The sequence below is a fragment of the Anneissia japonica genome, unplaced genomic scaffold (assembly GCF_011630105.1).
Source record: "Anneissia japonica isolate Jap-2015-1 unplaced genomic scaffold, ASM1163010v1 scaffold1946_len758022_cov188, whole genome shotgun sequence".
NCBI classification, from domain to species: domain Eukaryota; kingdom Metazoa; phylum Echinodermata; class Crinoidea; order Comatulida; family Comatulidae; genus Anneissia; species Anneissia japonica.
In genome coordinates this window covers 445,801-469,337 of record NW_022694730.1, presented here as the reverse complement: position 1 = coordinate 469,337, position 23,537 = coordinate 445,801, and the positions used below count along the sequence as shown (strand labels likewise).

The 23,537-nt window shown below is 33.0% G+C and overlaps 1 protein-coding gene across 2 annotated transcripts in view; it reads left to right on the top strand.

Moving 5' to 3' along the window:
* Nucleotides 1-23,256, top strand: part of LOC117101209 (stAR-related lipid transfer protein 5-like) — a 34,628-nt gene extending 11,372 nt beyond the window's left edge. For both annotated transcript variants that reach the window (XM_033241121.1, XM_033241123.1), the window contains 3 exons: nt 9,540-9,672; nt 15,474-15,682; nt 20,999-23,256. In XM_033241121.1, the coding sequence (XP_033097012.1) occupies nt 9,540-9,672; nt 15,474-15,682; nt 20,999-21,143 (487 nt within the window). In that variant the 3' untranslated portion in view covers nt 21,144-23,256. The remainder of the gene's footprint in view (nt 1-9,539; nt 9,673-15,473; nt 15,683-20,998) is intronic.
* Nucleotides 23,257-23,537: the final 281 nt, after the last annotated feature.

Here is a 23,537-nt window from a genome sequence, read left to right as displayed (position 1 = left end):
AGCCATCCTGCATCTGAAAATCAAGGTGATGAAAGTGTCGGTACTACGTAATTATGTAAATATTTAAGAAACTGGAAATGCATTGTTTTTAACAATATTTCCCTGTTAATATTTATCAGTATATAACATTGCAACATTGTAACTTCCTATACCCTTCCGTCAATAATATGTACTATGATTGAATTTCCAGGTTAAACCTTGGGAAAATTTTACAATCTCCATATATTGCTTATGATGAGTCAAGCTGACAGCAAATACTGGTTAAAAAATTGCTATCCCAGAAAATGATTAACTTCTTAAGAAAATTCAAGCTTACAGGTCTACTATTGGTAAAAACTGACTTTAGCAAATTATCTAGGGTACCTACGAATCATAGGTTACGCTCAAAAAGCTGTCCATAATTTCAATGGCCATAGAAAAATTAATGAGAGTAAAATACACAAAGATGTTTCAACAAATCATAAATTTCAGTATCAAAAATTGAAAGTTTGCTGGAAGGTCCAACATAATGTAAACAGATAATCAAGCCTGTTTCAACTTGTTAAAAGTGATTGCGGTTTATGCCTCAACATGATGTCTACACAGGTATCATAAGAACTTGTACAAAGGTTGCCAACACACACTGTGCCTTTAATGTAATAAGATCATTAATGATATTTTCAGCAATCTCATGATATTAAAGTATGAACTTGGGCTTTACGTCTGAATTCCTCTTCTACAGTAGTTATTTACTCAGCTAATCTTCCTGGACACCCTGTCTACTTGGCATTATTGCACGCACTACAAGCAGTATTAGTGTGATAGTCAATTCTTTGCTAGGCCTACTTATCAGTAGTGCCTTCGGATACTTATCAGTCAGCTCTATTTCCCCTTCCTAGTATAATACCTGAAGTGTGTACACAGGACTTGAACCATAGATACTAAGACCAGAAGGCAAACACTTAACCACTATCTTCAACTTTATTCCTACTTTAGAATAGCATACTCTTCAGCATGGAAGTTGCATGTTGATTGCTGGTATTTTTTGTGTAAAAAGACATACATCCAATATAGCAGCCAAAGGCTGATTAATGATTTCAATATAAATTGTAAATACAAAAAATACAAGAATTAAAAAAAAAACTGAAATTACGAAAATTATATTCAAAAAAAGAAAAAAACTTAAATCTTTAACTTAAAGAAATGGATAAAATTGATAAAAGATAGATAAAAAGTATGTTAGATCAGAAATTACAAAAATTCTAGTTTATTGTCCCTTCTTGGTTCCTTTTTGGATGATATTGAGAGATTGTTTATACTAACTTTTTTTTTATAGTGTCAAGAATTATTCACATTTTTCTTTATATCTTTGTTTTATCAGACTGTCACAAGTCCAAGATTTATTTTACTTGTTTACTAGGTAAATACATGTAGGCTACTTCCAAAAATGCACTCTTAAATGTACAAATTGTCATTTTGAGAAGAATAAAGCATGACAAGAAGGATGTGTCCGTAATAAAAGATTGAATTAAATTGAATATAGTGTATAGTAGTTTGGATCAAGTTTCAATAGTGTCAGGTGTTATAATTTCATTAGCATTAATATAAATATAGTTGTAACAAAATTATAGCGTTAATTCAAACCATGGCTGTCAACTTATTTTGATGTGTTTATTTATTTAGTCCAAATCATTTTTCAACATATAAACATGTGGTTTTTCAAATAAACCTTCATTAGTATCAGGTGTTACAATTTTATTTGCCAAAATATAAATATAGCTGTGCAAAAATATAGCATTACCTTGGTCTGATATGTTTTAGTTCATCTAGCAAAAACACATAAAAACTTAATTTATTAAAATAGTGGAATTCTTAAATACCCCATAAAGGTATTGTTGATTATGTGAAAAGTAGAAACTACCATATTAAAAATGAAACCCTCAGATCTCTTGAATTATGAAATATGTCAGGATCTGTCAGATATTTATTCCTTAAATCTGATAATAGCCTGGCCATGTATGATTAATGAAGTTAATCTGATAATAGCTAGGCCAGGTAGAAGCTAAATATAGATCCAGAGAGAGGAATGACACCTTCATATGACTATCAATGTTGCAACTTCAACACAGTAAGGCATAATGCTTACGAATAGTAATGACCTTCAATTATGGCTCGCATTTGTATCTAGGGGTATAACTAAATAGGAAAGAATGATGGATTTTATGACTTGCAATACCTCAATTTATTAGTTTTATTAGGTGTACTGTACTTATAAGAATTATCATCAGTACAATCAGTTGTTTGTCTCTATGCCCCCTCGGGGGCTAGAAACTATGTTGTCGTCTGGCAGTTAACCTTAGAAGAGTAAATCCAGTAGAGGTCATGTGTGTAAATCCGGTGGCTGTGCATAATGGGTACTACTACTATGAGAGGTAGGGGCGCTCTATTAGAAAATGAATAGAGTTTGGCCTTCACAGATAAAGACTAACTGTCTTTTTATCATTTTCATCATTTCAATAAACTAAGACTACCGTACAGTAGGTGTAAGAAAAAAAGTCCCGTCTTGCCGACTACTGAATAATAATAATAATTCTGGATTTATATAGCGCCTCACGCTGACACAACCTTGAGGCACTTAACAACAACAGAGAAGAAAAACCAAAACAAATGCAAACGTACACAAAAAATGATCAAATATTTGGTTTTAGTTTAGTTTAATTAAATTCAAATTATTGGTTTGATGATAATCAATAAATATTATTATTACAATGCTTTGGTAATAGGAATCATTTCAAGGCCTCTTACTTTCCTATTCATCCCAAAGCCTTCATTTTCTTTCCCTTTTGCTTCTTGTCTTTCTTCATTTTCCCTTCAAATGTTCCTGATCTTTACTTTCCTAGTCCTTTCGTATGTTTCCTTATCTTTCACATTCCTTTCTTAGATTCCTCGTCTTTCCTGAAACTACTATAAACATCCGTTAACATCCTGAAGCTGCTGTACCTCCAATGTTAGTCTTCAACACAACAAACAAACATTCGCACCATACATAGATATCTGTATAATCTCCTCAAAGAACAAGATTATTTTAACGTCATTTGTCATTACTGATTCTTAACAGCAAAGGGAACACCACCACACATTTCCCATAACCGATTCCCCAGTGTGTATGATACTGTATACTGTAATTTTCAGTTGAAAACTAATATAGTATTAACTTAACTTATTTTAAGTTTTAAAACATCATAATGATGATTAAAATAAACATTAAAATGAAGAGTGTTTCAAGTCCGCCCTGAAGTAATAATTTTAAAATAAGACAATAATAATTACTGTTGATGTTGTAACCTGAATATCCCTGCCAATGAGATCTAGGTACCTTTATGCACATTGCTCGGACCCCACCCTGTGATAATGGGATGACTTAGTTCTTTTCTAGATTTATACTTTTTATAGCAAGTGTTTTTGTTTAATTGTAATAATTGTTAACATTTTGCTTGCATATAGTCAGCCTACTTTTAGACATCTAAAATATCCTGATTGGCCTTTTGCATTGTACTGTGGTTCCATTAAAATCCAAGAACATCTACTTCCAAACCTACCCACACTTGGTGCTCAGCACCTCATATTGGCTCACCCCATTCAATGATCATGGGTACTCACTGCTTTGAGCTATCACCATCTTTATTTTCTATGTAATTCAATAGTTGGTAAAATTTATTGTGTATAACAATGATTCATATTTTTAAGATTATTCTATAAGATTAGATATTGTTATAACATGACCATTATAAATAACTAGCATGTTGCTTTGTGTTTCTACTAAAAACTACTGTGATTTTTTTGTTTTTCAAATGCATCCAATTTTTTCCATGAATTATGTGTTAGGAAATTTTAGTGAAGTGGAGGTTATAGGAAGTTTGACCCTTTGAATTATTTCAATTTTGACCAATTTTATCCATATGAAAACGAAAGAAATATTTCTAAGTACCGGTAGATTTGGAAGTGTCATGAGCATACTAAAATATGATACAGTATCATCCTGTAATTGGTGTGTATACTATAATTTCTGTGAGAGAAATAGTTTTCAAATAAAGTCATATAAATGATTGTGGGCTCACCCTAAAATGTCACATAATTGCCTGGGACTGCCACCTCCAGATTCAATTCAACTGCCAGTAGATCATAATTATAAAGTCCATTCACACATCTTAAATTATTCCATATTGCCGTAGATACAGAACATTAATTTTCTGAATGTTCTTTATCCCCAAGGCAGTGAAAATTGAAGACATACCATCTCCCTGAGGGGTTGTTTGTGTTTGTGTGTGGCTCATACTGAACACCCCAGTGTGTCTGAACATGTATTATGACATTCGCAATGAAATGAATCATACAATTTGTAATTTTCTTTCTTGAGCCGCATCCTTCCAATGAAAAACTTTTGCTTATGATTAAAGGTGGAGACAAAAGGTCTACGATCAATGCTAATGTTGATTATTAATTTGCAATGTGATTATTGATGTCGATTACAATTTAATTAGCAATTATGGTAATGAGGTAGTGAGTTACTCATTTCAATTTGTTTGAAAATTGAATATTGTTGCAATCACTTTACTAATCATATTGCTAAAGTGATAGTTTAACATAGTTTACATATTTTATACTTATATAGGTACATAATTTATATGTGCAAATTTAATGAACTGCAATACATAGAATATATGCTGTGTAGTATGCAGTTGATTGTTTTGAGGAAAACACTTCATTATTAGAGAAATACTGTATAAAGTTATAATATGCAGGATGTTTCAAGCGTTTATATTGAGGGTCCCAAATGACTAGCTTCAGTTGGATGGACCACCCTCGCAAACCGTTGTTGAAATATTATAAAATAAATATATTCAAAGAAATGTTAATTAGTAAATAGATGTTATATAATAATATTTTAGACCCACCCTGTGTTGTCAGTGGGATAACTTTAGGTCTTTGCTAGACTTATGCTTTTTACATTGCTTTTCTCTATGTATTATCACTGCTTTATGCTTCATAAATGTTACAATGGGTGTGTTTCTACTGATACACAAAATAATTGATTATTTTTAACCACTTTTTTAATGAGTGCCAGACAGCCTGCCCACGTTGCAACTGCATTTTTGCTTTTACGAAAATCATTTTTCTTGGCAGAAATTACGTCACCATTTTGTTTATACAACACATTTTCCAAACTGTATACTGTAGATTCTTTCTGACCAACAAGACAGTATATACTTGAATACACGTTAATTCCTGTAATGATGATGAGAAGGATACGATGTGTGCGGGCAACGTTAGGGCCAGAAGGGCGGAGAGGCCTACAGTAAGCCCAACATATTACACAAAATAATTACAAAACGAGTAATTTTGTAGGCGTAGGACATGAACTCCTGTGATATGAGCTAGCTTTGCTGTTGACCTGGAGGACACATTTCACCTGATAATTACTTTTTGTGTCGCTATCCATTGCGTGTTTTTGATTGATTTTTTTTAATCGCTTTTTTATAACTAGTCCCGTACTGCGACAAAAAAAGCGATTTTATGAAAAAGCGGTTTTTAATCAATTAATTAACAGGCCCAATGTTATAAGAAGATACTTTACGCATTTCATTGTCTTCATCTTGAAGTTTGGAGGCTAAGTAGTTCAGGAAGATGAAAGATCACACCTGTCAAGATTAATTGAAATGCTGTGCCTCCAAAGAGTCCAATTGCTTGTGGAAGGAAATGTTAAATCACATTAATGAATAGTAACTCATCCATCAAAATGGTCCAAACGTCTTTAGTACAAAAAAAAACAGCTCTTGTTACAATCCATCCATGCCATACATTCATTAATCTAATATTGTTTTCATCAATTGGTGGATAGTATCAGTAGCATGTAGCTCAGAAAATTTATTTTTTGGGAATGTTGCCCCTTTAATTTCCATCTCTAAAGCATATTTTCCATAAATATCTATATATATATAGATGCTAATCACTGACAGATTTCAGAAATGTTGATTGGTAGGTCAAATCACCTTCTGAGTAAGGGTTGGCTATGGATGAGGTATGATGGTTGCAGTGAACTATATAAGATTCACTAGGACCAATCATAAGCTTGGTGAATATATGTGGCAAAGACAAGGCAAACTAGTCACTCGTCGCAAATCCTGTTTCAGAGATAATGGCAAAAAAATGCTGGAATGCCAAAATATTTGATGTCTATTTTATTGAATTATAACCTTTATATATCTATACATCATTCTTTGCTGTTATTTTCCCCATTTTCAATGTTAAAACAATAATGTTTAACGATTTGGTGATGGTTTATGCCTGAGAAATGCCCAAAGTCATAAACTTTGAAAGCTGATTTCTCAAATATTGTTCATTATTAAACAGCTGTACATTTAGACTCCTGTAACTTCATAACAAAATGTCGGATTTAAATGATTTTTTCACCATTTTATAGCTCTCAGTGTAATATTTAGCTCTGTATTAATAACTTAAAATTGATTTTTGCGATGAGTGACTGGTTTGGCTTGTCTTTGCCACATATACTGACTAGAAATTAAAAGATAGAAGGTGAAATAGTCCTTGAGGTATAAATATGGTATGCCACAGTAAGCCTTTTCTCGTACAGATTTATACTCAATTGCTTTAAATTGGAAACCAACAGGAAGATAATAAGCTAATGTATAATAAAGCCTGACTGCTAAAAATAAGAGCTGTCTCTTAATTAAAATTAAAACCATAGGATCAGGAAGGTAATGGAATTATGATGTTGCTATCAAAATCTAATAATTTCTAGGAAATTTTGGTGTTAAATATTCAGAGGGTTAAGCTAGATTCCTGAATATATATAGATCGGTGTAACCCAGTTCTCGTGGATACCTCTCCAGAATAAAGTGTCAGGAACTTAAAAGGATTTATTCTGGAATTAGAAGCGTTATCTGCATCTAGTGCTCTTACTGTCATTTATAAAATGGTCTATTAAGCCACTGGCTTAATAAATATAGAAAGCTTTTTATTGTGTTAGATTGAATGTGTTTAAATTTAGAAGTAATAATTTTAACATAGCTTAGTATTATTTTCAGAAAGTTGAATATTATTATTGATTGGTAATTATCAACCGTGGCTATTCTTCGTATTGCAATGGTAACATGGTTAATGTAATTCAGCTTTTAAATTTTGGCAAGTTTAATTTTATGATTAATTCTTTGTAATAGTTTTTATCAAGATAACCACCCTTAAACATGACTTACCATAAAAGGTGCTAGTATATAAATTTGGTAAATATATACTTAATATAAGGTAAACTTGAAAGAGGAATCAAATTTTATTATATAAATAGTCATCACCTGTTTAGTTAATTATGTTATTGTATTTACTGAATAATAATAAAAATAATATAATTTTTACTGAATAATAATAATAATAATAATCTTACAGAAACTGATTCAAGCTCTTATCCTAGTATAGAAATAAACTATGTACAGTAATAATGCATTATAAACGATGTCCAATTTGCATTCAATATTCTCACAGTTTCTGTTATTACCTATATTCAAGGAGTTAAAAGTATTACACACAAGATTCTGTGATTGGAAGCTGCTTATCTGTCATTATTATTATTTTATTGCCAGAAAAATACAAAAATGAAATAAATACATACTGGATTGGTAAGCAGAGAACCACTCCCATTCAGTAGAAAATCCTGGGCTTCCAAGTCTCCACCAGGTCTCATAATTGTCCGGGAAAAGTGGGTGGGTGGGCCTGCAGCACTCCCACTGGACAGAAAGCTAGAGGCTACGTTCAGACTTGGAGATAAGCCTGGCTCAACGTTAAACCCGGCTTAACTTTGCCGGGCATTTAGACTAGCAGGATTAGCCAGGCGCGAGAATTCGCATAATAATGAACCGTAACTAGGAAATGTGTTTCAAAACAATGCTTGCGAAACGTACGTACGTTCGCTCACAGCGTACGTAATTGATTGCTGATTGGTCGTTTTGTTACCCGGAAAGTCATGCAAGACCCCCCGCAACGATTAAAGTCCGGCTTAGAAAAGTTAAACACGGTGGCAAGCCAGGCCTTGTTATTATAGGAACACAGCCTGGCTTGAGATAAGCCACCTAGTTCAGACTGGCAGGTTGATAAACCCGGTGAGTTGAGCCGAGTTTATCCACCTAGTCTGAATTATGCCAGAATCTCCAGAAAAATAACCCATCTCCCAAAAATTCACAATGTTTGCATGTTTTTACTGATTTATTATTAATTGTCTCATGGAATTCAGTGCTGATAGGTATCACTGTGGAGCAAAATAAAATTAAATATGTTAAGAAAGCTCATTTAACCAGATCCTCTGGAAGTGGCTTCTTCCAACTTGGGACCCCTAAAAGCCATCCCATTTATTCATGATCTTCATCAATTATTATCAGTCCATTGAAGAAGATGGTAAATATAGAGGAATAAACAAATTGATCTAGGAACTCATTTATCAGCTACTTTAGTAGTGGTGTTAAAAGTGTATTCAGAAAATATTTATTTGGGAAGGTACTATTGCAGTATAAGACCATTACTAATAATATTAATAAAGCCTTTCAGAGTTATATTTAGATACTTATGATCTGGTCTAAGTCAAGTAGATTCATTATTAGTGATCTGGCCTTCAGAAGAGTTTATACCCACAGTGATATAACAAAATATATTGTCAACCTTCTGTTCAACATGTAGTTATTTCATTACGGTACTATTTTTGTCATCTATAGTTATATTCAGTAATTTCTACTATAGCAAATCAATCAAGTAATCTTATAAAAACTACGTATGCATTTGTCTATCCCGGGAGAGATGTTTGCGATGTTCTTACAGTCTAAAAATTGACCAAGAGCTAGTAAGCTTAAAAGAACAAAAAGCACTAACAATTTTTTTTTCTTTGGAAAATTAAAGGATAGATAGCAAAATATGAACTTAGAAATAAAAATGGAAATGAATGTTTTTTTTAGATTTGAACTGATTATTTATATAGGCCTACTGTATTTTGACATAATTGCATATATTATAATTATGACCAATTAGTGTTTGTTTTCATTTAATTTATTTGTCTCATTAAAAATCATGAAATATACAATTAAGAGCAAAGTTAAATGAGACTGGCTTGCCAAAAAGAGATTCAAGATCTCTGTCGAGTGGGTTGTGTGGAAGTGTTGATAAATTTATATTTTAGACTTAAAAAATGGCAGTCTCGCAAACATGCTACATGTGACCAATAACAGGATGGAATGATCAGTACACTTACATTTACAACAGACGTAACAGGATGAATGTTAGCTTTAAAATGAATTATGAAATGCACTCTTAATAACGTTACTTTAACGAAGCAATCACAGTTAGAATGTGTGGGATGAATAGTGGGAGATTAATGTTTTTCCCAAGGGACCAGGAACTTGATGAGACAATTGGTGATGGAGCCAACTGTCCGTAATTCCTGAGCATACATTCAGACAATGTGACTAAAACTAAAGTTCATATTTGGACATTTTTTTCCCCAGGTATCGAGCAGAATGTACAATTGAGGCTCCTCCAGAAAAGATCATTAATTTCCTGTTGCCATGTCCGAAAGGTCAAAGGGGTAAATGGGACAAGAGCGTCAAGGAATCGTCCATCGTAGAAAATATAAATGAGGTAAAATTAGACAAGTAACTCATATGTGTAGCAACATTTAATGATACAAAGCAGTACATTCTAATAATGGAAACAAACCACATTTTCTTTTATTTAATTATTTTCCAGAAACATTAATTTTTCAGCAACATTAGACATGTTTAGACAATATTCTACCTTTTCCAAATACTATATTATTTTTTGTTTTTGTTTTTTTTTTCGTTTTTTGTTTTTTTTTGGTGGGTGGGTGGGGTAAGTTCTGGATGTTTATTATTTTTAAACATGATAATGAAGTTTGGCCTACAAAATATATTTCTAGTTATTCGTGTTTCATTTCTTAGTCTAGTTTTGTTTTTATTGATTTATATATTTTTGTTAGACCAGAATGGAGTTTGAGGAGGCCATCAGCCAGTAGTGGCCTGACAGGCTGATGGTGAAACTATTTTTTGTTAATTTAAACAATATTTTGTGATGGTACCCTTCAAATTGAAAGTTGCAGTATTATGCTGCAACTTTCAATTTTAACAAGTTGGTGAGTATGCTGAAGTGTGCAATATATCAGTGGTCAAGTACAGGGATACACAAAGAACAGAATTTTGTTTTTTTTAAATGCTTATTTTCCACTTACTTAACTCTAAGTTATGTACAAACCAACTTCAATGTCTTAGAATTAGAGGAGTGACATCCCCTCTGGACATAGCGCTAAAAGGTGTGATTACATCTTAGAAATCGTACCTCCAATCTAAAGCTTAAAGACTAACTCGCTTGAAATAGAACTCTAAAATGGTTTAAAGTGGCAGTCCAATGTTTGCACATAACAATATTTTGTGAGCCCACATTAATGCTTCAACGGCTATGGACAACATAAAAGTAAACATCCTGATAGTAAGCACTCTATAATTGGACATGAAAAACATCGGTGTTATTAAAAATAATACTGTATTATGTAATACATTATATTTTTGCAAAATTATGACATAGATATGTTGGACTTCCCCTTTGATTTATTCTTATTCCTTGAGTCCATTTAAAGTGTACAGACACTCCTGACCTAGGTTGGTCAAAAAATATCGCTTTTGGTGGTGTTTGTAGTTAAAAGGTGGGATTACACTTATTCAGGTTAAATCTACTTATTAAATTATAATTAGAATTTTAATCCAAAAAACCTTTCTGAGCAATATAAATAGCGTATTGTATCATTGGTACATAATTTATACTTTCCTAATTTCACACAGTTTGGATTTTCTTTTTTGCTCTTTCAACCTGTCATTCATAATTATATTTTTTGCTTCAATTATAATTGCTTTATCTTGAAGGCTGTATTCATTAAAAGGCTTCATTGAAATAGGTGTAGCTATATTTATACTGTAACTTTATACATTATAGTTAAATAAATACAGTTGGACACTTCCTAAAACATTTGACTGTAGGAGGTCAAAACATTCATTCTGTGGTTTATTTACCTGTTAAACCAATTAATTTCATTTTATTAATTATTCTAACCGAGTTGAAAAATAATAAAAATTTTTTGTAGTATTTATGTCTTTCTGTATGTAACATGGAATATTACAATTAAAAAAATCTGAAGCAGCCACAAAAGGCACTTAAAGTAACATTAATTTGAAGTATGATATTAGCAAGCTCTTTATATTGGCCATTTGGTTTTACTTTTTACCTGCAATCAGGATTACCTGCTGTTGTTGTCTGTGATTTTTTTTTTCTGCCCTTATGGAGTTTGCCAGGAAGTTTGTGGGCATGTTTTTCCGGGATCATGAGGTGTATCAACGATAGGTGAAGAGAAATAAAGCTCTTCGGAAATATCAGGGTTCAACTATTGAAATATATTATTCTTTCCTTGGAAAAAGGTTTAAGTATGGCAGGAATGTTGAAGTAAGAAACATCACACACATATTCAAACAATTAAAATAACATTTGCAAAAAACATTATTAAATCTTATACACATCTAGATGTGTATAAGAGACAGTATATAGAGTTTATTTTATGATTTATATATACTGAATGTATGCATGTTTATAATTATTCACATTGTGTTATGATGTACCATAGGGAAAAATTGATCATTTATAGATTACCAACCAAAATCATATTTTTCTCAAGTCATTGGTATGTGAACTGTATTCAGTGAAGTAAACATTTCAAACTGTGTGTGGTGGTATTTTGTATATGCTGGACTGGTATCTGCCACATGAAGCTACGCTACAGTTATCTAATCATTTAATTTTGAGGCAATCATAAACAATTATGTCATCTTCACTATGACTCTCTGGAGAGTGTTCCAGTCACTGCATGAATTTGTACACAAACTAAAGTACAGTATTGCTTACATACAAATTATCTACAAACAAGTGACTGACCAGACACAGATCCTGACCTTTCCCACCCTGTCTCTGCTTGACCCAACATGCTTTCACTCACATTCGTTTGTCCGAGGTGTCAGCTACCCTGGTAATGTTGCATCATCGTAAGAAGGGAATTTCATTACACAGCAGGGCTGGACGTCACACTTGAACTTCCAATTGAAACTCTAGTTCTATAAACCTGCACAGTTTATTCATTTAAAGTTAATTTAGGGTGTGAAGTTACTCAACCCAGCTCAATGTTTGTCTGGCACCAACACTACATGCATCCCAGCATGCATCACTCCACCTCCAGCTGGTAGTGTCAGATGCTTGTCACATCATGGTTGCCATAGTCACATTCATGCTGCTGTTTACTTTCATTTTGGCCCTTAAATATCTTGTCTTGGTAACTATTTAATTTTGAAATATTTCACTTTCTTTTTCTCCTAATATTTCATTGTAATTTCATTTGTTTTTCTTTGAGAATATCTCATCGTATGTTACCACATCCTACAATGAATCTTAACTGCTTATATGTCTACTATAAACAAAGATACTAGAAACACAAGATAGAGTTCTCCACACAAATAAAGTGTTCCACTGAAATGCATGGTTGGAATACAAACAATGGGACACCCCTTTCGACTGGATCTAAAAAAACTTCAACCAAACTTTCATTACCAAGTCGTCGCGTATTTTATTGTCAATTCTCAATTAAAAAATTGTACCTAGACAGTGACAACGGTGAATACATAATTCCTTGGCAGAGGTAGAAATCGTTGCTATTATCCAAATAAAACACATAATTAAGGCTATGGATCAGTATAGAAAACAATAATATGGCGCAAAATCGTATGGCCGGACGCACTCTAGTGATAAAGTTTTCCTCCATTAGTGGAAAAAGAAGGGCGCTGTGTGCGTCTGGATATACTTAGCAACAGAAGGGCGCCCTATACATTGGGCACGAAGTATAGAAAATTTGCATGGTTAAAAAGAATGGCGCTGCCTACGTCGGGCACGATTTCCGTCTCATTTTTACTATGCGAGTGCTCTATCTTGTGTTTCTAGTATCTTTGCTATAAAGAACAATGTGCAAAGTATGGGCCTGGCCCAGAAAGTAAACACTAGGCTGTATGTAGGCTTATTTTGGTGTCCTCACATTCATGTCTTATTTTTCTTTGTAATATGGTGACATGAGGTGATTTTTAACTATGGGCTGCAAGCTTTTCGAGGGATATGCTCATACCAGTTTTACATCCACTGAACTTTAGGCAAGACTAGGGATGGAGCATATGGCTGTGACTATAACATCAGTCATTATGAAAGCCATTTGCAGGACTCCCAGTACAGTGTTTTTGTGTGTGTAGATACACACTGGCCACTTGTTGAAAAGTGCCAAGTCAGTCAATAATGCTGTTTATTATACTCACTCAGGGATATGTTAATTATGTTGAAGGTAAAATAAAGATGTCATGATTGATTGATTCTTAATTCTTATAATTTTTATTTTCATTATTGTTAATATTGCTCCTTCTAGTATATAGCTTATGGGCTTTGTTTTTTTAGAAAGCCTATGAGCTGAAGCCTAATATAGTGTCTCTATAGTTTCCAACCCAGGCATCAGTAAGCCTACGCCTAAGTTACCCCAATTTTTTTTTATTGGCCATACGTTAGAAGGTTCACATTCCGGCAAATTACCTTCAACATCACTGGATAAGATCAGTCACCTTAAAGTCAAGTGGAGCAATAGACTCACTTAAACCAGGTGGACTGAAGCCAAGCTTTCAAATACACTTTTTTTTTTTTTTTTTTTTTTGCCCAGGCTCAGTGTTCCTATTTTTTGGCCGATTTCAGGCTCAAAATGTTCTTAATTTGTTCTTATTTTACACACTATTATACCTTGTCATGTGCTTTACATGCACAACCCATCTATTCAATGACATACCATCTTACCAGGTGTCCATTTATACTCCTAGGTGGGGAGAGCCCAAGAACACAAGCAATGCGACAGGCGTCGGTCTCAAACTCTCGATCTCGCAATTGGAAGTCCAACACTGAACAAGCTGCACTGCATGCTCTTACGATTACTGTATATGCCTGTGGGACTATTTAAACCGAGTAGTGCATAATGACTGCTCCCAAATTATTTAAATGCTGAAGTCTATGCACTTATGTTGGCCTGGTCATCGGATACAGAATCAATCAAGTGATGTGCAACCTCTTTCATTCCCTGAGGACTATCCCTACACACATGCATGTTAATTCAGCAAAAACCAATTTCATTAAAAAACTTTCACATCCTAATATTTTGATCTTCATGTCATCAATCCTTGTCTTGTACGCTTTTGTTATGGCCACATTAGTCATGCTAATTATAGAAAAATGTAAACAACCTTCCATGTCGGCTGATAGTAAAATATATAGTAACCACATTTAGAGACTTATCCACTGACCATTACCCTAGTCTTACAAATATTTTATGACTTTATCTTAATAGTGTAACAAGTTTATATGACATGTAAAAATAATAGAAGACAATAATTAAAGTAATGTGTTGAAAATAATGATATATGTGAGATATAAATTTGTAGTCTACTGTATTTTGTTGTAGCAGTTATATATAACTCTGGGATGAAAAATAGCCTAAATAATGCAATCTATGTTTTGATCTTTATTTATGACGCATCAATTATCCTACACATAACTATGTACATTATTTAATAGGGATTGTATGGAACGTGATTATAGGTATAAACAGGCTTTTAAAGGTAGTTGCCTGGAGGGGGTACAACTACCTTTTTAAGTTGTCAAATTCTAGCCAAGTTACTTGGCCTGACACAGGTGACAGCTAGAAGCGTTGTCACAATACCAAATAGCAAACGGTAAATGAATTACAGTACATTGAGAAGTTAATGTATTTATATCCTTGTAGCAATATCATCACTGAATAATTGCTAAAAAAATATTCAAAGATGAGTTCAGATGAGGTTAATGCCAACAAAAGTACTTTTTATAGCATTGTTTATATTTAGATTTCCTATTCTATTGAAATTAAATTGATGACAAGTTAACTTAAGTATATGTTTATATAGTTTTATATGTATCCTAATTATTGCATTAATACCTTAACCATTACATAAATATCATAGTAATGTGAAATATTTATATTATATAATATAGGCTTATATATACATTTTATATACATTTATTTTGTCAAATATTATAAAGGTAAATGATAAAGTCAAAGGTACATTACTCATTATTGTTCTTTGATCATCATTATATTTGTATATTTGACTGTATATTTATGATAATTTTATAACATTTATTAAAACATTTCATCTGTATACAACACTTCACTATAATGCATTGTTATATATGCATTGTTATATTTATATTATATTTATAAGGAAAGAAATTTATATTAAAATAATCTGAAGTTTTATTCCAATTTTCCAAAGGATCTTCTTGTGTCACGGACTGCCACACACAGTGCTGCCATGGGCCTTATTTCCTCCAGAGAATTCTGTGACTTGATCTTGATTAAGAAGTATGCTGGTGGTATTCTCAGTACCAACTCCAAGAGTATATCCCACAGTGACTGTCCCCCAAGAGACGGGTGCGTCAGGGGGTTTAACCACCCTGGTGGAACATTCTGCATCCCACAGAGGTGAGTCCTTTTAAATTTAAAGCTCCACTGGTGTTGATTAAAGATATATATTAAATATTCCAGATGGGGACATACGTTTTTCTCAAATATTAAATATTTTTAATCAACACCAGTGGAGAGTTGTCTCTCTATACCTAGTTACTTTCATGTGATTTAACTATTATTCATTGTGTAAAACACAATACCTCAAGAAAAACGTGTCCTAATGGGAATACAACTTGGCTTCATAGCTCAGTTGGTATATTCAAACAATAATCGAAAAGTCTTGGGTTCGAATCCCGATGGGGAATTAACGTTTTTCTCAAATATTTATTATAAAACTTACTAAAGACATCTGCTAATTTATTAGGAAAATATTACTCCTAAAACTCCAAATATTGAATTTTATGTTTTATGTATATTAGCTCAACACTGGCAGTATCTTTTTATAATTGCTAATTATGTAATATACATGTATAGTATACACTCCCTGGTAGAAAATTTAGTCATATGCATTATCTGTTGCTGATGTACAGTACTAATATTAATTGATTTTAATTTTTTTCCAGACAAAGTGGCTAGGCCTAGGTCATCGTAATTATTTAATGCAGCTTCGATACTACTAAATTACTTATCTTTTATTGAGTTATTTGAAAGGGATGTTGTTAGTCCTCAAGTTTCTAACATAAACCTATAGGCAAGACATAAATACAAATCTTCCTCGCCATCAGGGTTGCTACCCACTTATGTAGGGTAATTACCCAGCCTAGAGGAGGTAAAGGGAGCTGCAGTGAGGCCATCCCATTAAGCAGCAGGCGATAGCATCAGGATTCCAGGCCTAACTTAATAAACGGGCTGACAATTTGAAAACATACTTGGAAGCATCATCTGTGGTAGTCCTACAGAGCCTGTGCCCGAATGCGACACCCGCGTCTGATAAGCTAATTGAAGGCACGCAGGTGGGCTTGTTCTACCACTGGGCCTGACCCCATTCAAGGTGACCCCTGCCAGATAACACACCTGTTTGCCGACTGACTAGATAGAAGAACGGTGGAGCAATCGGTTAATAAAGAACCATTCAGACAAAACCAGGGCTTCCAATTTTTTTGGGAGATTCAATTTACTGTGAGATTCTTTTTTCTGCAAGATTATTTTACTTCTTTCTGCTTCTGTTGGTTTTTTTTTTTTTTTCTTTGACGGTCCACAGTTATGTTAATACAGGGATGGTCTATCATAGCAGTTACATTTACTGAATTAATCATCACCAAAAATTGTATTGTTGCATTCCTATGCATGCACACTATAATGTATAACATGCTCCGACAAGGCTCTAGGCTTTCAAGTTCAAGTTGCAAAATTATTGGTTTAATTACAAACTGTTTAAATTGATGTCCTTAGGCTAGACATACATTTATCTACTTTTTGACTGCCTTCACTCAAGAGTAAAAAATATTCCCTCAGAGAATACAAATACTGGAATGTATGAAAGATCGTAATGCTTATCTAAATCTATTATTTGTCTTCATTTTACAGTATTATTATCATATTTAAAATGTTGTTTATTATCTAAAAACAACAAAATTCAACATATTGTAGGCCTAATCCTACCGTCCATTTAAACGCAATCACGATCGCATCGTGACTTCACTACTGGCAACAAAGAGTATATAACATCTTTGCTAACAAATACACTGCACTGTACATGTGTGGAAAATCTCTGATAGCTCATTCTGGTCATGCACATGGACATGCATGGGCAGTTTTGAAGCAGCCTGTGATGATACGATCATAGCTTTTACGAAAGTGATATTTCCCATGCCAAAGATAACGATAAAATGAACGCTGAAAACAAAATTTCTTATGTAAAACATATGTATTATACTACACAATTAAATTAATACAAGTACGACCATTCTTCCACCAGCAATATATTGATTTAATAGAGAATTTAACAAAATCACAATCTGTAGATAACGAGGTAAGGTCGGGCGTTCGGAAAAGTCATAGTTTATACTAGGCCTAGGTAGTAAAAATTGCCGAGGCTGCCAACCTCGGAGAATTTAAGGTCAGCCAATTTTTGCCGATCTAATTTTTTCCAAATTTTATGGGCTGTATATACAGTATATAACAACACATTATACCATAAACATATAGCATGATACCTTTTTCACATATGCAGCACATTTATTTCTTCAGGCACTTGCAATACTTTATTCCATGTGTTAAAAATAATTCACATTTATGTATCAGGCACTTGCAATATCTTATTAAGCATGTGTTAAAAGTAATTCCTGCCAGTTGAAAGGAAAGAGAGCCATGATTGGTACTCAAAAACAGACCTATTTAAACAAAATTAAGATGAAACAATCTGCCATCACATGTGAAAATGGCCATGTATGGGGGAAACATGTGAAAATGTTGTTTTCACACGCAATTCTGTAAAAATATATGACAGTGTCAATCAAGCAGAGGTTTCGCAGCGTTAATCCTTGTTGACACATTCTGTCGGAAGTCCAAGCTAGCGCTGTGTAATGTGACATATCTTTGGCATGTCTATCTTTGTCCTTATTCTATTAATTACATCTTGAGTGTGATTATTAGCAACTGAGCACGTACCCCTTTGACAGCTATGTGTTTTTGGATGATGTCATAGATTTCTAGTGGTTTTTAATTGTGATGCATTAGTTTCAAGAAGCATTTGAGTTAAGCACATTTAGTAATACATTTTTGTTCTTCCTTCCGGAACAAAAAAAAATGTAATCTGGTGTTATTTTAAGATTCCAAGTGTATTGATGCTATATATTGTAAAATTTTTGTTTGAATTGAAACCATATTTTTAAAATACAAGTGTCGATAACTACTCTATAGCTACTTTACTGTTTATAGTTGTTTATATACTTATATTTCAATATAAAGTAGATTTTTCATTTCTTCATTTTAATTTATCCTAAATTTTTTTATATATTTATTCCATTTATCTTTTTCTGCTTTTACCCATTCGTCATTGTCTTCTTTTTTTTAAATAAATATATATGTTCTGTCTTTCTCATTTTTTTTTCTTTCTGTCATCTCATCTGTTCTCTTTCATTCCTCCTTCATTCCACCCACTTTTTGCTTTGTTAGGAAAAAAGGAGTAAAGTAGCGGGCCTAACGATAATCACTTTGACGTTCTTTAATACTTTATCGCTTTAAAATTAATATTTAACTATTATCAAGGCTTTCACATTATCTGCTGTAGACAAATTGATAATACTGTATTATTATTATTATTGTTACCATATTGTATTCTTACTGTAATTATTATTATCATTATAATTGTTTTAATAAAAGTTTAAACTTTTGATCGCAACACAAACAAATTTCCTTACTGTGAAATTTTCACCATATACCACGGTCTTCCTCAGCACAATGACTGGAATGTGACTTGAAGGCTACACCGATTTAGGGGACGTGATCTTACGAACATGTGACTCTAAAATCGAATCGTAGATCTTTGGTAGCTTGTGTCGGCCCCCGTCTCGGTTCAGCGTTGGTTTGTTCACCCAGATATAAATTGCCTCTTTTACACCTCTCTCAAAGTGTCTTGCTTCCCTGTCAATGAATGTTAACCTGTACCAGGTCCACATGATGTCCAGGTGATTCAATGTGGATATGTTGAGAGATTTCCAATGAAGTTGAACTAGGTCTACGATGCTCCAATAAACGTGTCTTCAGAGTTCTTTCTGATTCCCCAATGTAAGAATCCTTAGATTTGCCGGTAGTAGTTTTGCCTTGGCAAGGGATGTGGTAGATGGCGCCTGTGATGTCTTTCTTTTGACTCTTGTTCTTTGGTGATACTAACAACTGTCTTAGGGTACATGTTGGTTTAAAGCACTTTGTGATGCCAAATGTTTTGAAGGTTAGCTTGAGGGTTTCAGAGACCCCCTTTATATATGTGGCAAAGACAAGCCAAACCAGTCACTCGTCGTAAATCCTGTTTTGGAGATAATGGCCAAAACATGCTGGAATGTCAAAATTTTCGAAATCTATTTTATTGCACAAAACTAACCTTTATATATCTTTACATCATGCTATGCTGTTATTTTCCTCATTTTCAATGTTAAACAACAATTTTTTACGATTTGGTGATGGTTTCTGCTTAAGAAATGCCTGAAATTGTAAACTTTAAAGGCTGATTTCTCAAATATTGTTCTTTAAACAGCTGTATGTTTAAACTTGTGTAACTTCATAACGAAGTGTCGGATTGAAATGATTCTTTTACCATTTTATAGCTCTCATTTTACTGTTAAACCCTGTATTAATAACTAAAAATTGATTTTTCCGACGAGTGACATACCACCATTTTTAATTACTGATATATTATTTACTAGTGAATGATTGGCTGGCTCTGAAATGAAATTTAAAAGCTTTTATACACATAACAGTAACCAAATTGGTTATTTAGACAAAGTTTTTTTTTCTGTATTTTTAAACTAGCTGCATGATATATTTTGTGTAAATCCTCATACTGTATATAATTTCCACCATTTAAATATATAAATATTCAAAAACATGTATGAATATTCAACAACATATATATGAATATTTAAACTTTCTAACAAATTGCTGTCTCTTATACACATCTTAACTTCATAACGAAGTGTCGGATTGAAATGATTCTTTTACCATTTTATAGCTCTCATTTTACTGTTAAACCCTGTATTAATAACTAAAAATTGATTTTTCCGACGAAAGACTGGTTTGGCTTGTCTTTGCCACATATGGGATAACGGCCAACCCTTTATTTGTTGTCTTCTGCCTTTGGATGTCTTCTTACTCTTATGTCTCCTAGTTGCTTGATTGATAGCCCAGTTTGGATAACCACATGTGTTCAAAGCTTGATTGAAGTGTGCATTCATGAATTTTGTCTTCCTCCTTTGTGACGAGCGAGTTGGCTCTGTGATAAAGTATTTGTACTGGTACGGGCATTTATAATGCGCCTCTTCCTTGCGGTTATAAAGGGCAGTTCCTTTCCCTGATCAGTGTATTAATGACCCCTAATTTATGTTGAAGAGGGTGGTTACAGTTAAAGTTAAGGTATTGATCAGTGTGTATCAGTTTCCTGTAGATTTTAATGTTAATGCTACCATCATTCTGTATTACTGTAAGTGTGTCAAGAAAAGCCAGCCATTGTGCTGAGGAAGACCATGGTATACGGTTGAAAATTTCACGGTAAGGAAATTTGTTTGTGCACCAACACAGATGAGCTATTTTTCGAGTATTATAATTATTGTTAATATTCTTCTTATATAGTAAATTGATGAACTAAAAATGCAGTTTATCTTTTATTTCCCCCAGTGATGGAAGTACGAAAGTCGTTAACATAGTTCAAACTGAGCTTGGTGGTATGTTGCCGACATCCCTGGTGGAATCAGCCGTGCCAAGCAGTCTAATCAACTTCTTCGTAGATTTAGAACAAGCGGTAAAAGCGAGTAGTTCATAACATGAGACGGTGAAAACAAATGGCTAATAACATAAGGCAGTGTAAACAAGTGGCTCATAACATAACAGATGGTGAAAACAAGCGGCTTCTAACATAACAAAAGGTGAAAACAAGCAGCTTATAGAGAAGAAATCAACAGTCTTACGGTGCTCTAATATTTTCCAGTTCCTGCACAGATATAGATCTTAAGTTTCTTTAATTCTCATGTTTTCATAATTTAAACAAAAGCTATTGGACAATTAATAATATCCTATGGAGATTATATATTGATAGATGTAGAATTATAATAGCTTGACATTTATCAAAAAGAAAGTTCAGTCCAAGTGGAAATGTCAGACCACAATATTTATATACTATAATGTCAAATATCAAAAGGAAAGGATGATGAACGTTTTTTTTATGTGATGTGTAGATGGATGGATTTTCTTATCAAGTAAACATGTTTTGTTTCATTTGTAATGTTAAGTTGATATGTATGTTTCCTGAGTTTGAGGTTATCAAAATTAATGATCACTAGTTTCTGGATGTCTCACCCTACAGTAATTGAATATGGTTTTATCAAATAAATGAATAATAGTAATAATTAACTACTTTATTAAGTACCCATGCATCCGTTGGGACCTCCTTTGAATTTTTGTACTGGTTTCCTTGATAAGAAAATCCATTCTAACAATTGCCCCAGGATATGCTCATTTTGCTTTTATTTTCCCCCAATTTTTGCTCTACTAAATCTTACAAAGACTCTATCGTCCTTGATAAACCTGAAACTTTCTTTACTAATTTGGTGACCATCTAAATTTCTAATTGCTTTTATATAATAATAACTGTTATATAGCTTTTTGAAAACAGTGATGATATCTTTTGGTTTCCTATGTAATAGTACAAAGCCACTTGTCCGTCCTTGTTCCCTTGCCCAGTTCCGCACCCCATTTACCCCACATTAGCTCAGCTATACTGGTTCTTCATCTCCAGTTCCCCTGCCGTAGTACCCCATCCAAGTTTCCTGCCGCTGTACACATTCGCAGAATGTCTGTGTGTTACTACGATCCTTATGTGCTTTATAGACATGCTTTAGTGTTGTAAGCCTATGGTTGGCTGGTGCTTATAATGGTAAGATGTCATTGGTGTGCTTAAGCCTTATTGTATCCTGTGGTATCTTAAAGTTAATCATGCTTACATTGACTTAACATATTGGAAATAATGTACACACAAAGCCCAGAGTCCAAACTATCAAATATTATTTTAAAAAGAAAAAATGTGACATGCCTAAATATGGTCATAATGATATCACATGACCATATACAGGCTTCATTTTGTTTCGTTTTATTTGGCATTACATTAAAATATAAAGTACAAAAAATATCAAAATAGGAAGATACAATAGCAAAAAAGTCAAAAGTTGCAATAAAATACTTCATCAAAAATATATTTGAGTTACCTCGAACATCATATACCACGTAAAAAATTGATGTTAACAAACAGATATTAATCCAGGATAACCCGTGAAAGTTCTGAAGAACTTGTTTCCAACGGGGTCCAAAAATATCACATGAAAACAAAAACGGAGACAGACAAAAGAAGTGGTATATGATGTACAAGATAAAACTTTTTTTTTTATTGGCATATAATGACTATATATAACCACCATATAAGTATACCACCATTTTTAATTACTGATATATTATTTACTAGTGAATGATTGGCTGGCTCTGAAATGAAATTTAAAAGCTTTTATACACATAACAGTAACCAAATTGGTTATTTAGACAAAGTTTTTTTTTCTGTATTTTTAAACTAGCTGCATGATATATTTTGTGTAAATCCTCATACTGTATATAATTTCCACCATTTAAATATATAAATATTCAAAAACATGTATGAATATTCAACAACATATATATGAATATTTAAACTTTCTAACAAATTGTAGGCCATATTATAAAGGCAGATATTGTAAATATAATTAAAAGATGCGCTAGCTATTGAATAAGAAAAAGCTAAATGTATATGTTAAAAGACTAATGTGCATTCCCTCCTTGGTAACGCCAGTGCCGATTGTACAAAGAAAATTTGTTCAGCTGTGCTTGCTAATAAATTAAAAAGTGCTAAAATTGTCTTTTGATTCTTTAAATGCCTCTGTTTTTTTCAAAGTGACTAATCACAACATGGCCTGGAACATGCATTTGTACTGCAGATGCAGTTGCACCACAATTGACATATTTTGTGGTACCTTACCAACAATATTTATTTATTTATTATTAAGGGGGGGGGGGGGGGAGAGAGAGAGAATAAAAGAGAAATACTATAGTAATTGTATTAAATAATTTTGACTCCGAAAATGCTATCATTATTCTCTGCACGTTAAGAAAATATCAATGGGAAAGTGCTAACACA